A 14352-nucleotide genomic window follows, 5' to 3' on the forward strand; every position below is an offset into this window, starting at 1 on the left:
GCTCAAAAAGGGTTTATTTAAAGTACAGAAGGAAAAAAACTTCAGAGCTTCTGAATCCGCATCTATCAGGCTGCTTAGATTTCTTTGGAGCCGTTTTTCACCCATGCCCTACAGTTCCTTCCAGAATGAGATTACCTAGTGAGAGTAATGAGTGAGAGGAAAAGAGCGCAGATCTGAGCACTGAATTCTGTCATTGAAGGTTGGGGGAGAGGCAGGAGGAAAATAGACTGTCGTATGTCAAAAGCCAAGGGAATGTGATGTTTCTGGAAGTAGGTAGGGCTTGACAAGCAGAGCTAAAGCTGCAGAGAACTCAAGGAAAGTGAGAATTGCAAAATGTTCACTGGATTTAACAGCATGAAGGTCAAAGTGGGCTAGCTGAGAGCTGCCTCTGTGGAATAATGAGTACAAAAATCAGATGGCACCGGGTTAAGGAGTGTAGGTTGAGGAGAAAGACAATTAATAAAATATCTTTTTAAATTGAAGAGAGTTAAGGAAAGCTGAGTAAACAGAAGAGAGGGGTAATAATGAAGCAAGGTTTCTGTGGAGGTGAGAGAAATGACATCTAAGTCATGGGAGGAGGGATTATCCTTTTGTAACAGGGTCGCTTCCTTTATTACCTTTATTGTAATAGGAAGGAAGAAGAAAAGGAATATTTTAGGTTTGATTTTTTTTAGATGTGGGTAAATTTTGAGTTCCCATCTGATGGCTTCTGGTTTCTATGTGATAGAAAGCAGTCATTTGCTAAAGAGGGTTTTAGGTTAGAGGAGTGTGGGAAAGAAAGAATTATTTCGTACTATGGGAGAGAAATATTGCCTATTCTCTGTGGCTTTTGGCTGGGCCTGAGAATTAAACTGACGTAAGATAGGTTAACGGGAGAAAACCACACATTTAATATAAATTCTCTGTGACACAGGAGCTTTCACAAGGAAATAAAGCCCCAAAGAAGTGGCAAAATCAAATGCTTTTATGCTGGGTTGAACAAAGAGGCAATTGTGCAAAAGTAACCAAAAAATACAGGGAGGCTAAAGGAAGATGAGAATTATTTTCACAAGGTCTGTTTGTGCAGCATTCCCTCAGCTTCAACTCCCGGTCTGGTGTCTAAGAATGTCCCCCCCACAACCTCGCCCGATACAGGAAAGGCATCTTTCATATGGGAATTTTATCTCCTGTTTTCAGGAAGAAAGGGGCAGATTAGATCCCTCTTCTTGCCTCTGCTGTTTTTCAGGTGCCTTTAGCTCAAAATAATCCTCAGGCCGAAGTGGCATATTTTGAGGTGGCATATTCTTCCATCCTTTACCTGTAGAATATAGTAGAAATGCTGGAGAGTGTTGGAGGTCCGTTTGAGATTAATGACCATGAACTTGTGGTGACACCAGTGCTATCCTTTGTGACTGTCTTCAGCAGCCTACACCTTCATGGGCTGTAGGAAAAAAATTCACTCTAATTGAGTTAGTTCATCCAGGGCTGGGGTTTTATAGGTAGTGAAAGGCAGACATGGGGAGCTAGGGCATCATCAAGAACATTATTGTGGTGAAACTGGCATCTAAATTGGAAAATAAAGAAAGGTGAGGCAGCCTCCTAGAGATCTTGTAACAGTTGGAATAATCAGGCAAGGATAATTGATTGGATAGGTAGTTTATGGTTGAAGAGCAGAATGCTTCAGTGAATTATTTTGGGATTAGACCATGCTGAGGTAGTAGCAAGGTACAGGGTGTGACTGTAGGAGAGAGTGGCTAGGGTGGAATATTTGAGAAGAGCAGTGGGCACAGGGGTATCAGTTGTTGGGGGGGTCATCTCTGAAGACATTGGGATTACCTGGGATGATCACAGTACTTGGAGCTGAGAAGAAAACTGTGTGCCTAATGACAGAATCTCTAATGAATGACAAGGAGTCATGAGCAGTTCGGAAGCTAACGTCAGTGAGGCAGGTGAGGGAAGTAATAGTCTGGGGATGGTAAAATAGCAAGAAAGAGGCAAGTCGACAGCAATGGTTATAGAAATGGTATCTTAAGGGAGTAATAAGGGTTGAGTTCAGGCTAGAAGATACAGGGAGTACTCAGAGAACATAAAGGTAAATGGGATTTGCTGATTATGGTGCAGCTGTTCCAAAAGACTAGGAAGTTTGGCAAATGGAAGAGCTGGGTCAGTGGTCAGACAATACATTGCTTATGGAGGTGATGTGCTGTGTAGAAAGCGGGAGAGGAGGTGGGATTTAGTTTTCGGAATTTCCAGGTGAAAACTGGTAGTTAGTGTCAATTCCTTAAGGAGAACAGGTACTGAGGTCTGGTGGCCAGAGGACATGGCTCGCCTAGCCTGGAGTGAAGTCTCCCAGGACCTGCAGTCTGAGCTCACACATGACCAGCCAGTGGCTTAATAGTACTTTCTGAGATTACCTTCAAACCAAGGATTCATTTATTCATCTGTTTTGAAATAGGGGGAAACTAAGGCCAAGCAAGAGTTAGGGACTCGTCTGAGGATAAAAACTTTTTTCAGTATCAAGAATAAGGACTTGGGGGGAAGGTATAGCTCAAGTGGTAGAGCGCATGCTTAGCATGCACAAGGTCCTGGGTTCAATCCCCGGTACTTCCTCTAAAAAATAGATAAGTAAACCTAATTACCTCCCCCCCCCAAAAAATTTTAAAAATAAAAAAACAAACTTTTTTTTTTTAGAGTAAGGGTTAGAATCCAGTTATACTGACTCTTAGTCCTTTCTTTCCTCCCCATTTGTCTCAATAAGGTAGAAGACTTTTCTCTCACCTCTCTGCTTACAAGAAAGCATTTTACTCACACTTTCCTTAATACCAAAGAAATTCCGTTGAACTTAAATAAATGCGCGTGTATTTGCTGGAAAAAAATGTCCTGAATCAAAGAACTCCATGATACTGAATGAAGATTGTTCAGCATAGTTACTGTTGTTTGGGTAATATCTTTCCTCAAAACTCTTCCTCCTGCCTAATCCAGTTACTATTTTATTCATGAACAGAATTATTCATGACTCAAGAACAGGTATTTCTTGATTTAAGAAAACCTGTTCTTTGACTTGAAAGACATAAAACACGAGGTGATTATTTACATTACAGAAGAAATCAGTATTTCATAAAGGGCTCATGATAATAGTCTGCTTGAACCTACTTTATAATTTGACTTTATGTATTCATTCATTTTTATTTATCGCATGCCTCCTGTGTTCCAGAGAAGACAGTAGTGAACCAAATGCACAGGCCCCTGCTTGTGGCACTTAAATTAAATTATCAAATGATCTATACTTCAATTAAAAGAAGAAAGAAAGAAAAAATTATCCAATGAGGGAATGGGTGATCAGCCAAACAATCAAACAAAGAGTGCTTTGTAGAGGATTAGCATAGGCTGATAGGAGTAGCTAAGAGGCTGTCATTTTGGCTGAGATTTTATTGACAAGGTCGGGGTTTTATATTTCACTTTTTAAGAAACATCCAGTATATTATTTTTCACAGCCAAAGCTCTCTGTAGCCTTAACATTTTGGTAACTTAAAGAAATTTGTAATTAGCTTCAGTGTCCCTTTGAGTCCATAAAGTGTCTTTTTTTCCCTAAAAGTTTGATTATGAGAGATAAGGGAAGTGCCATCCACTGATAGAACATTCTTGGAGTAAAACTTTACGGGGCGGGAAGGGTATAGCTCAGTGATAGAGTGGATACGTAGCATGTATGAGGTCATGGGCTCTGTCCCCGGGACGTCAGTTAAGTAAAAAATTGCCCACCCCCCAAAATTTAAAAGCTTTAAAAAAAAAAAAAACTTACGGGAAGTTTCTGCTGGCCTGAATGCTTCCACTTCTAGGGTGCAGTATAATAATAGAATTTCATTTTGCTTTGATCTCCCTATGTTTACCCATGATTGATAATGATTTCCTTACAGGTAGAGAAATTATACAGAATGTGTGCCTGTTAGATTCCTGGGATCTGTTGAAATGGCTTGCCAGCTATATTATTGAACTGTTTCTCAGAAGTACCATCTGAGAAAGTAATGCAAAGTTCATTCATGTATTCTTTACGCTTATCAGGGACCTACTGTAATCCTCTTCAAACAACTTCCTAAATAACTTGTTTCTAACAACTTTAATTTACTATTACAAATTGTGCTTTTACTAGTGACTTCTCCAGATGATTCCGAAATTTAACTAGTTCTTAGATTGAAATATTCTGGATTTTATGGCTACTAGAAATGAAACTTTTACTTATGTTAGTTTATTGCTTTTGACTAAATTAGAGCTTTATTTTTTGAATTCACAAAAATGTTAAAGATCTCTAGTTTAAAATGGGCACTTGCATAAATTTGTGTAAGGATTCTGTTAGAATGATTCTAGTGATAAGAGATTATATCATAGAAAACTCAGCTATCAAAAATTTTTATTTCTATTTTACACAAGCTTACTGTGTATCTGCTAGCTAAGTGTCTAATAGTGATATAAGTATATATTTCCTCCATTTAAATTTTTTGCTTTTATCCCGTAGCATGTTTTTGGCCCTGGGGAGACTCTGCACCCGTGGCAGTAGAGCCAAGTTCTTGAAGACAATTTATGCTTCAGAAATCCTTGGACTCTCTACTTCTGCTGTAGGTATTGCTTAATCACTTCCAGGTAAAACATTGCACATACTCTGCAATGGCACAGGACACAATTTTTCAGCTACTTCATAAGTACTTAATTAGAATGAGTATTTCTGTTACATAAGCTGAAATCATCTCTCAGCAGCAGTTAGCACTGACATTCACTGGGTAGCTGCCTGCCTGTCTGTGTATCAGGTATGGTGCTGGGCATTGTATTTATTATCTCACTGAATTTTTTAATTTTTTTATTGAAATGTAGTTGAGTTACAGTATTATTGTTAATTTCAGGTATACAGCATTTTTTTTTGCTCATTATATTCCATTATAGGTTATTACAAGATATTGGGTTTAATTCCCTGTACTATGTAGTAAATCCTTGTTGAGTTTCTATTGTATATGTAGTTGTTTGTATCTGTTAATCCCACACTCCTAATTTGTCCCCCCAAACCCTCTTTGGTGACCATAAGTTTGTTTTCTATGTCTGTGAGTCTGTTCCTGTTTTGTGTATACATTCATTTGTATTGATTTTTAGAGTCTACCTATAAGTGTTATGTAGTAGTTTTTTTTTTCCTATCTGACATTTTACTAAGCATAGTATTCTCTAGCTCCATCTACATTGCTGCAAATGGCAATGTTTCATTCCTTTTTTATGTCTGAGGGTAATATTCCATTGTATATATACCATATCTTAAGCCAGTCATTTGTTAATGGGCACTTGGCTTACTTCCATGTTTTGGCTATTGTAAATAGTGACACTGTGAACCTTGAGGAGCATGTATATTTTTGAATTCATTTTCATATTTTGCAGATATATACCCAGGAGTGGAATTGCTGGAAAATAAGTAGTTCTGTTTTTAGTTTTTTGAAGAACCTTAATACTGTTTTCCACAGTGGCTGCACCAAATTACATTTCCATCAGCAGTGTGCAAGGATTCCCTTTCTCCACACCCTCTCCAGCATTTATTATTTGTAGCTATTTTTGTTGGGACCCATTCTGACCACTGTGAGGTGATAGCTCACTAGGGTTTTGCTTTGCATTTCTCAAATAATTAGTGACGTTGAGCATGTTTTCATGTGTCTGCTAACCTTCTGTATGTCTTATTTGGAAAAATATCTATTCAGGTCTTATGCCCAATTTTCAGTTGGGATTTTGGTTCTTTGATACTGTGTTATATGATCTGTTTGTACATTTTGGATATTAACTCTTTGTTGGTTGCATCATTTGCAAATATTTTCTCCCGTTCTGTGGGTTGTCTTTTTATTTCATTGATGGTGTCTTTGCTGTGCAAAAACTAAGTTTGACTAGGTCCCATTTGTTTATTTTTTCCTTTATTTCTTTTGCCTTAGGAGACCAATCTAAGAAAATATTGCTATGATTTATGTTAGAGTGTTTCACATATGTCCCCTTCTAGAAGTTTAATGATATCATGTCTTACATTTAAGTCTTTAAACCATTTTGAGTTTATTTTTGTATATGGTGTAAAGGAATGTTCTTATCTCATTGTTTTATATATGGCTGTCCAGTTTTCCCACCACCACTTATGGAAGAGACTGTCTCTTCTCCATGTGTATTCTTGCCTCCTTTGTCGTGGATTAATTGACCATGGTGGGTGGGTTTATTGCTGGGCTCTCTGGTCTGTTCCATTGATCTGTGTGTCTTTTTTGTACCAATCCCATGCTGTTTTGGTTACTGTAACTTTGTAGTATAGTCTGAAGTCTGGGAGGGTTATGCCTCCAGCTTTGTTCTCTTTTTCCCCCCTCAGATTGTGTTGGCAATTGTGGGTCCTTTGTGGTTCCATATAAATTTTAGGATTATTCTAGTTCTGTGAAAAATGTCCTGGATATTTTGATAGGGGTTGCATTAAATCTGTAGATTGCTTTGGGTAGTATGGCCCTTTTAACAGAATTAATTCTTCCAATACAAGAGCACAGGTTATCTTTCTATTTCCTTGAGTCATCTTCACTTTCCTTTATGTATGTTTCATAGTTTTCAACATATAGATCTTTCATCTTGGTTAAATTTCTTGCTAGTTTTTTTTTAATGGTATTTTTTTTACCTTAACTTTCTGATATCATTATTAATGTATAGAAAAGCAATAGATTTGTGTATATTAATCTTGTACCCTGCAACCTTGCTGAATTAATTTATTAGTTTTAATAGTTTTTGTGTGCAGACTTTAAAGTTCTATACATAGAGTATCATGTCCTCTGCAGACAGTCGCAGTTTGACCTCGTCCTTTCCAGTTTGGATACTTTTTGTTTCTTTTTCTTTTTCTGATTGCTGTGTTTAGGATTTCCAATACTATGTTAAATAGAAGCAGCAAGAGTGGGCATCCTTTTCTTGTTCTTGAAGTTAGCAGGAAAGCTTTCAAATTTTCACCATTGAATATTCTGTGGGCTGTAGGTTTTTCATAAATGGCCTTTATTATGTTGAGATATGTTCCCTCTATACCCACTTCGACAAGAGTTGTATTTTGTTTGTAATTTTTTTTATGCTTTTGGGGGATTTTTTGAGGAAGTAATCAGGTCTATTTATTTATTTATTATTAGTTGGGTTTTGTTTTTTGTTTTTTAGTGGAGGTACTGGGGGTTGAACCCATGACCTCGTGAGTGCTAAGCACACACTCTACCACTGAGCTACATACTCCCTGACAAGAGTTTTCATCATGAGTGAATGTTGAATTTTGTCAAATACTTTTTCTGCATCTATTGAGATGATCATTTGATTTCTGTCTTTCCTTTTTATGTGACTGTAAGTGCAGGCCCTGTGACTTCCAGTTATAGGAAATACGGCAGATTGAGGACCAGGTTATGTGACATCATGGGAAACCAAAAACTCCAGAATGTGGGTCATAACCGCAGGATAGATGCCTTACTTGATTTTTTCAACAAATCAGTAGCACTGGGGAAAAGTGGGGAGGTAGTGTTTCAGAGCAACTGCACTGAGATGAAAAGAGGCTTAAGAACCACAACCACCAATATGATGTGTGGACCTTGTTTAGGAACTTGATCAAATCAACAGAAATTTGAAAAGATATTTTGAAAGACTTTCAGAGAAATGTGACTGAACTGGGTATTAGATGATACCAAGGAACTGTTAGTGAGTGATAATGACATTGAAATTATATAAGAAAATATCCACTTTGTTTTAGAGCTAGATGCCAAGTATATAGTGGTGAAATAACTTAAGGTCTCAGATTTGCTTTAAAATTACTGAGCAATAAAAAAAGAGGGAGAAAGAAAAGGAAAAGCAGGAGAGATGAAGCAAATGAGGCAAAATCTCGGTATCATTATTGAATCTGGGTAACGTGTATGTGAGTGTTTTATATTATGTTGAGTCATATGAAATTGTCATTTTTGTAGGTTAAAAAATAGATGAATATTGACAGTTTCATATTGTTCAACATAGCCTCTCAACCTTTATATATAGGTTTGAAATTTTCATAAAAACCATCATCAATTTCTACATGTAAATGCTGTGATTTCTACCTCATAATCGTCTTGAGTCCTACCTCTCCTCTTTATTACCACCATGACTGTCTTAGTTCAGGTCCTCCTCCATGCAGAGAGGTTGACTGTAGCCACAAAAGTGAGTGTAGATACCCAGGATGAGCAGATAAAGCCATGGTACTAAATTAAGGCTGGTGTGTGCTGAATTATTATCTGTGGAACTCTGTTAGTATGCGCATGCCCAGGATCCATCCTGAGAGATTCTGGCTCTGTAAGTCTGAGGTGTTTCTTATAAATCAAAAAAGACTTGCCAGAACAAGCCAGACTACTTACTGTCAATCTGTTTGCACTAGAAATTCCATCTCATCCACACCATTGTTACTATTGTAGAAAGCTTACTGTGAAAGTTATCTCTGGAAGGTAATATAATGGGAGATAGGTTAGACTTTGTGTGGATCATTTCCTTTTTTTTACAAAAACAGTTTATTTTTTCTTGTAGTTTCTTCTGTAATTTCATTTTTGCTTCTGTAATTTTAAATAATGTTTTAAATGTTAAGAAAAATATTATTGCTATACAGCAAGAAAAGAAACAAGGGGAACCCAGGATGAAAATCACTTTCTGTCCCCTATTTTAGTATGTAGATCTTAAAGGCCTAGAAACTGGGAGATAAGATTTGTATTATCCTCTGATGCTGGAAAGCCAGGGAATGAATTAATAAATGAGAGAGATATGGAAAGAAGGAAGGGGGAAACAAGGAGAGAAGGAAGGAGGAATTGTTGATGAGGGGTCTTCTGGAGCACCAACCCCTACTCCCTGACGTGTCACCCTTTGTTAGACTGGTCTTCATTTAAAGTTGAGTCATTCAGATGGCAATTTGTAGCCCTTTGGTTTTCTACTCTTCTTCCATTAATAATCTATTGTCTGCTTATTTTCCAGATAGCTTCCCTAGGTAGGACTTCTCAGGGGAACTATTCTGTGTGATACGATAGTGATGTATACACGTCACACACTTGTCAAGACCTGTAGAAGGTAGAACACCAAGAGGAAGAGCCCTTATGTAAACACTGGACTCTGGGTGATAATAGTGTGTCAGTGTTGTAACACGTGTAACACACGTTCCTCTCTGATGGGGCACGTTGTTGTTGGGGGAGGCTGTTGGGGTGTCAGAGGAGTATGTGGGAACTCTGTATTTTATATCTGATTTTACTGTGAAACTAACACTGCTCTTAAAACGTGTTTTTTTAAAAAAGTATTTCAAAAATTTATGTGCCCACTACAGAAACAAAAACACTTAACTTTATAGGAAGTAAGACAAAAACTTTCCCATTTTTAGTCTGTCCTTATCTAAGGAAATCACCGCTCTTTCGTTTTCTGGGTCTTTTTTTTTTTTTTTTTTTTTTATGTGAGCACATTCTCTATTATACTTTCAGTTCATATTCAACATCTTACCCCCGTTGGAGTTAAATTACTCTTCCAACTTGTATCTAAGAATTTTTTCTAGTTCCTGACTGAGCAGTAGTTTTGAGTAGATGGTATGTACTTTTCCACTGTGACATTAACTCACTTAGTTGTCATTACAGTTGTATCAGGTAGGCATTCATTTTTCTTTTTAACGAATGAGGAATCTGAGTTTCAGAGAAATCAAGTAACCTGCCTGCTGTCACAGTTAGTAGTTTTGATATTTAATTTTGAACTAAGGTCTGTCTGGCTCGAAAGCTCTTTACACAACCTTGGAAATTGTAATTATAATGTAGGCATTTATTACAGAGCACAGAGCTTGGCAGGTCAGTGGGGCATTGTGCACAGGCTTGCCCCAGATTTAGCTTTATAACTCTTCCTGGATTAAGTGACTGGCAGAAACTACCTGTCTCTCAGTCTCAAATCCAGATCTCCATGGTTTGTCCTGGTTGGTGTAGCCTCTGTAGGGTTAAATTCTGTCTAACCCTAATCCAGTCAGCTGTGTGGGGAAATGGGAGGGGAGGATGGGATTAAACAGTCTAGGTAGGCAGAGGGGCTCACCCCTGTCAGTATGGGAGGGGGCAATACACCCACTCACTCCTGTAGGATCTTTGATTGGATCCAGCTTTCAGAGACTAAATCAGGCATTGGCCCCGTTTCCTTGTATTCCAGCTATCTACTTGCCTATTCTATCAGCTCTCAGGTTTAGAGAAACCCTTGTTTCCAACATTAAAAAACAAAGTAAATTTTAAGGATCTCATTGGCTTTATTCAGTGATGCATGAATCAGGCAGCATCCAATCCAGCAGATGGAAGGAGCTGTACAACTGAAAAGGAGCAGGGACAAGGAAGTTATACTAGCAAAAAGCAGATTGGTTGTGGCAGTGATGCTGGAAAAACGGATGTGGGGCATGAGGAGGGCTGTGTCCCAGGCTTCGGTTGAGCCCTTGAAACTTGCCCCGCCAAGTATGGGTCCTTGGTGTTGTGCAGCAAAGATTTCAAGAGCAAGCCACAGTTGAGTAAAGGTAGATTTATTTAGAGATACACATCAAAAAGCAAGAGAAAGGCCACTAGGTGTGAGGGTTGGGTGCTCAGATTAGAGTAAAAGTAGGTACATGCTCCATAGTCAGCATGTGGGCTGTCTCCAGAGAGGGAGAGAGGGCCCTGAGGGGCAATGTTGCCAGTTTTTATGGACTGGGTAGCTCCACACCTACAAGTGGGAGGACTATTCCAACAACCCTGGGGAAGAGGCTGGGATTCCCAGGAACTGGGCCACCATCTGCTCTTTGACCTTCTATGATTAGCCTTGGGACTGTCATGGTGCCTGTGGGCATGTGATTTATCATGCTGATATGTTACCAAGAGTGTATAATGAGGCTCAAGGTCCAGTAGAAGTCATACCTTCTGCCATCTTAATCCTCAAGGCCTAGTGAGAGTTGAACTTTCTACCATTTTGGTGTAATTGCTGTCATTCCTTGAATGGCTGTGCCCTGCCCCCTTCCTGTCTCAGCAAGGCCACTTTTCTTTCCAGGGTGGCAGAGGCCTGTTAGGCTGATTTCTTCACTTGTGTTGACCAAGTGAGTCCTCATTGACTAGGTTAAGATTTGCTTCTGGGAGAGGCTGACACTGTATATAAGTTAGGTCTCATTTTGGTGAAGTGGGGCTTGGCATACGTGACTCCATTTGGAGCCTGTTGTTTTTAATACCGATAGCCTTGTTTCTCTACATGTATAGTTGAAACATAGGTTTTCAGAAAAATGTAAAATCATGAGTAATACAAGTATAAAGATGTGTTAAAGACTTATTATATTCATATGGGAGAATAATCAAACGTTATAACCAGTTCAAAGGAAAAGTCAAAAGGCACAAGTTTGTATGTAGTAGAGGAATTGAATTGAAAATGAAGGCAAAGCTATTTTCCTGAGGGTGTAAGGAAGTCAATCAAAAGTCAACGCTCTAGAAGGAGCATTTGCATGGTGGTCAGTTACCTTTAATCCACAAAGGTGCAGAACAGCTCAAGGCCCAATTCTGGCTGCTCGGATTGGCTCTGTAAGGTGGTGCTGTAGCCACTGCACACAGATTTTTTCTACAATATATTATCTCAGAAGGAATCCAAACTCCTTTTTCACTCATTTGGTTAGTCAACAAATACCAGTAGCTACAACATATCAGACACAAGTAATTGTAAAATAAACAACTAAATAATGTGTTACTTACTTGAATGTTTTCTCATATATCTTTAAGTCTGGTGTTCCTTGCTTTGCACTTCCGCTCAGTTCAGCCATTACAGCAACATTCTGTCATTTTCCTCTGCCATCTAGTGGCAAAAGTATGTAATTTGTCTATTTTTTGAATGGATACCTTAGAAAACACCTAATGTCTGTGAAATAATTGTTAATGTCTGCTAGCTTGAGCAGCATTATGTCCAAAGAGAGAATGCCACCATACCCTGTAAGCTCTTTTTTTTTTAATTTTTAAAATTTTAATAAATTTTTTTTACAGCATTACAGGTTCAGAGCAAAATAGCAGAACCTGAGTTCCCGTGAGCCCCCTGGCCCCACACATGCATAGCTTCCCCCACTGTCAACATCCCTCCGCTGAGTGGTGTCCTTGTTAGGAACAATGAACCTACCTTGATACATCCTTGTTGCCCAAAGTCCATGGTTCACATTAGGGTTCAGTCTCGGTGTTGTACATTTTATGGGTTTTGACAAATGTATAATTACGTGAATCCACCTTCATAATACCATGCAGAAGAGTTTCACTGCCCTAAAAATCCTGTCTTCTACCCATTCATCTTTCTTCCCCCAAGCTCTGTAAACCACTGATCTTTTCACTGTCTGCCTGATTTTGCCTTTTCCAGAATGTGTATAATTGAAATCGTATACCATATGTGGCCTTTTCAGATTGGCTTCTTTCACTTAGTAATATTAATGTCTTTTTCTCCATGTCTTTTCTTGGCTTGATAGCTCATTTCTTTTTAGTACTGAATAATATTCCATTGTTTGGATGTACCACAGTTTATTTATCCATTCACTTATCCTGTCTTCTTCCACATTTTGGCAACTATGACTAAAGCTGCTATAAACATCCATGTGCTGGATTTTATATGGACATAATTTTTCACTTCCTTTGGGCAAATACCAAGGAGAATGAGTGCTAGATTGTATAGTAAGACTATCTTTAGTTCTATAAGAAATACCCTGGCAGCTTTTTAAAATCAACCTTATAAAGGTACAATAAACTGCATCTACTTAGAGTATACAACTCAATAATTATTTTTAAATGTATATACCATGAAACCACTGCTACAATCAACATACAGAATGTTCCCATCACCCCTAAAAGATGCCTCCTGTTCGTTTGTAGCCCATCCCTCACTCTCCTGATGGGATCATGTAGTATGTACTCTTTTGGTTTTTTTTGATTTTTTTTTTCCATTTTTTATTGATTCATAATCATTTTACAGTATTGTGTCAAATTCCAGTGTTCAGCACAATTTTTCAGTCATTCATGGACATATACACACTCATTGCCACATTTTTTTCTCTGATTTATCATAATATTTTGTGTATATTTCCCTGTGCTATACAGTGTAATCTTGTTTATCTATTCTACAATTTTGAAATCCCAGTCTATCCCTTCCCACCCTCTACCCCCCCCCCCCAGTAACCACAAGTCTGTATTCTCTGTCCATGAGTCTATTTCTGTCCAGTACTTATGCTTTGTTTTTGTTTGTTTTTGTTTTTTAGATTCCACATATGAGCGAACTCATATGGTATTTTTCTTTCTCTTTCTGGCTTACTTCACTTAGAATGACATTCTCTAGGATCATCCATGTTGCTGCAAATGGCATTATGTTGTCGGTTTTTATGGCTGAGTAGTATTCCATTGTATAAATATACCACCTCTTCTTTATCCAGTCACCTGTTGATGGACATTTAGGTTGTTTCCATGTTTTGGCTATTGTAAATAGTGCTGCTATGAACATTGGGGTGCAGGTGTCATCCTGAAGTAGATTTCCTTCTGGGTACAAGCCCAGGAGTGGGATTCCTGGGTCATAGGGTAAGTCTATTCCTAGTCTTTTGAGGAATCTCCACACTGTTTTCCATAGTGGCTGCACCAAACTGCATTCCCACCAGCAGTGTAGGAGGGTTCCCCTTTCTCCACAGCCTCTCCAGCATTTGTCATTTGTGGATTTTTGAATGACGGCCATTCTGACTGGTGTGAGGTGATACCTCATTGTAGTTTTGATTTGCATTTCTCTGATAATTAGTGATACTGAACATTTTTTCATGTGCTTTTTGATCATTTGTATGTCTTCCTTGGAGAGTTCCTTGTTTAGGTCTTCTGCCCATTTTTGGATTGCGTTGTTTATTTTTTCCTTATTGAGTCGTATGAGTTGCTTATATATTTTGGAGATCAAGCCTTTGTCGGTTTCACTTGCAAAAATTTTCTCCCATTCCATAGGTTTTCTTCTTGTTTTATTTCTGGTTTCCTTTGCTGTGCAGAAGCTTGTAAGTTTCATTAGGTCCCATTTGTTTATTCTTGCTTTTCTTTCTTCTAGGAGAAAATTTTTGAAATGTATGTCAGATAATGTTTTGCCTATGTGTTCCTCTAGGAGGTTTATTGTATCTTGTCTTATGTTTAAGTCTTTAATCCATTTTGAGTTGATTTTTATATATGGTGTAAGGGTGTGTTCTAGCTTCATTGTTTTACATGCTGCTGTCCAGTTTTCCCAACACCATTTGCTGAAGAGACTGTCTTTATTCCATTGTATATTCTTGCCTCCTTTGTCGAAGATGAGTTGACCAAAAGTTTGTGGGTTCATTTCTGGGCTCTCTATTCTGTTCCATTGGCC

At 38.2% G+C, this 14352-nt stretch overlaps 1 protein-coding gene across 6 annotated transcripts in view; it reads left to right on the top strand.

Moving 5' to 3' along the window:
- Positions 1 to 14352, top strand: part of KYAT3 (kynurenine aminotransferase 3) — a 62607-nt gene that overhangs the window by 1622 nt on the left and 46633 nt on the right. For 4 of the 6 annotated variants that reach the window (XR_012078979.1, XM_072974028.1, XM_072974031.1 and 1 more), the window contains exon 2: positions 4490 to 4589. The exons of 1 other annotated variant lie outside the window; for it this stretch is intronic. Coding sequence is in view for 3 of the 5 variants with exons in the window: in XM_072974028.1 (XP_072830129.1) it covers positions 4491 to 4589 (99 nt within the window). In the remaining 2 variants the exon portion in view is untranslated. Of the gene's footprint in view, positions 1 to 4489; positions 4615 to 14352 lie in introns of those variants that run through there. One more of the 6 variants, XM_072974029.1, reaches the window with a different exon arrangement.

The sequence above is a fragment of the Vicugna pacos genome, chromosome 13 (assembly GCF_048564905.1).
Source record: "Vicugna pacos chromosome 13, VicPac4, whole genome shotgun sequence".
NCBI lineage: Eukaryota > Metazoa > Chordata > Mammalia > Artiodactyla > Camelidae > Vicugna > Vicugna pacos.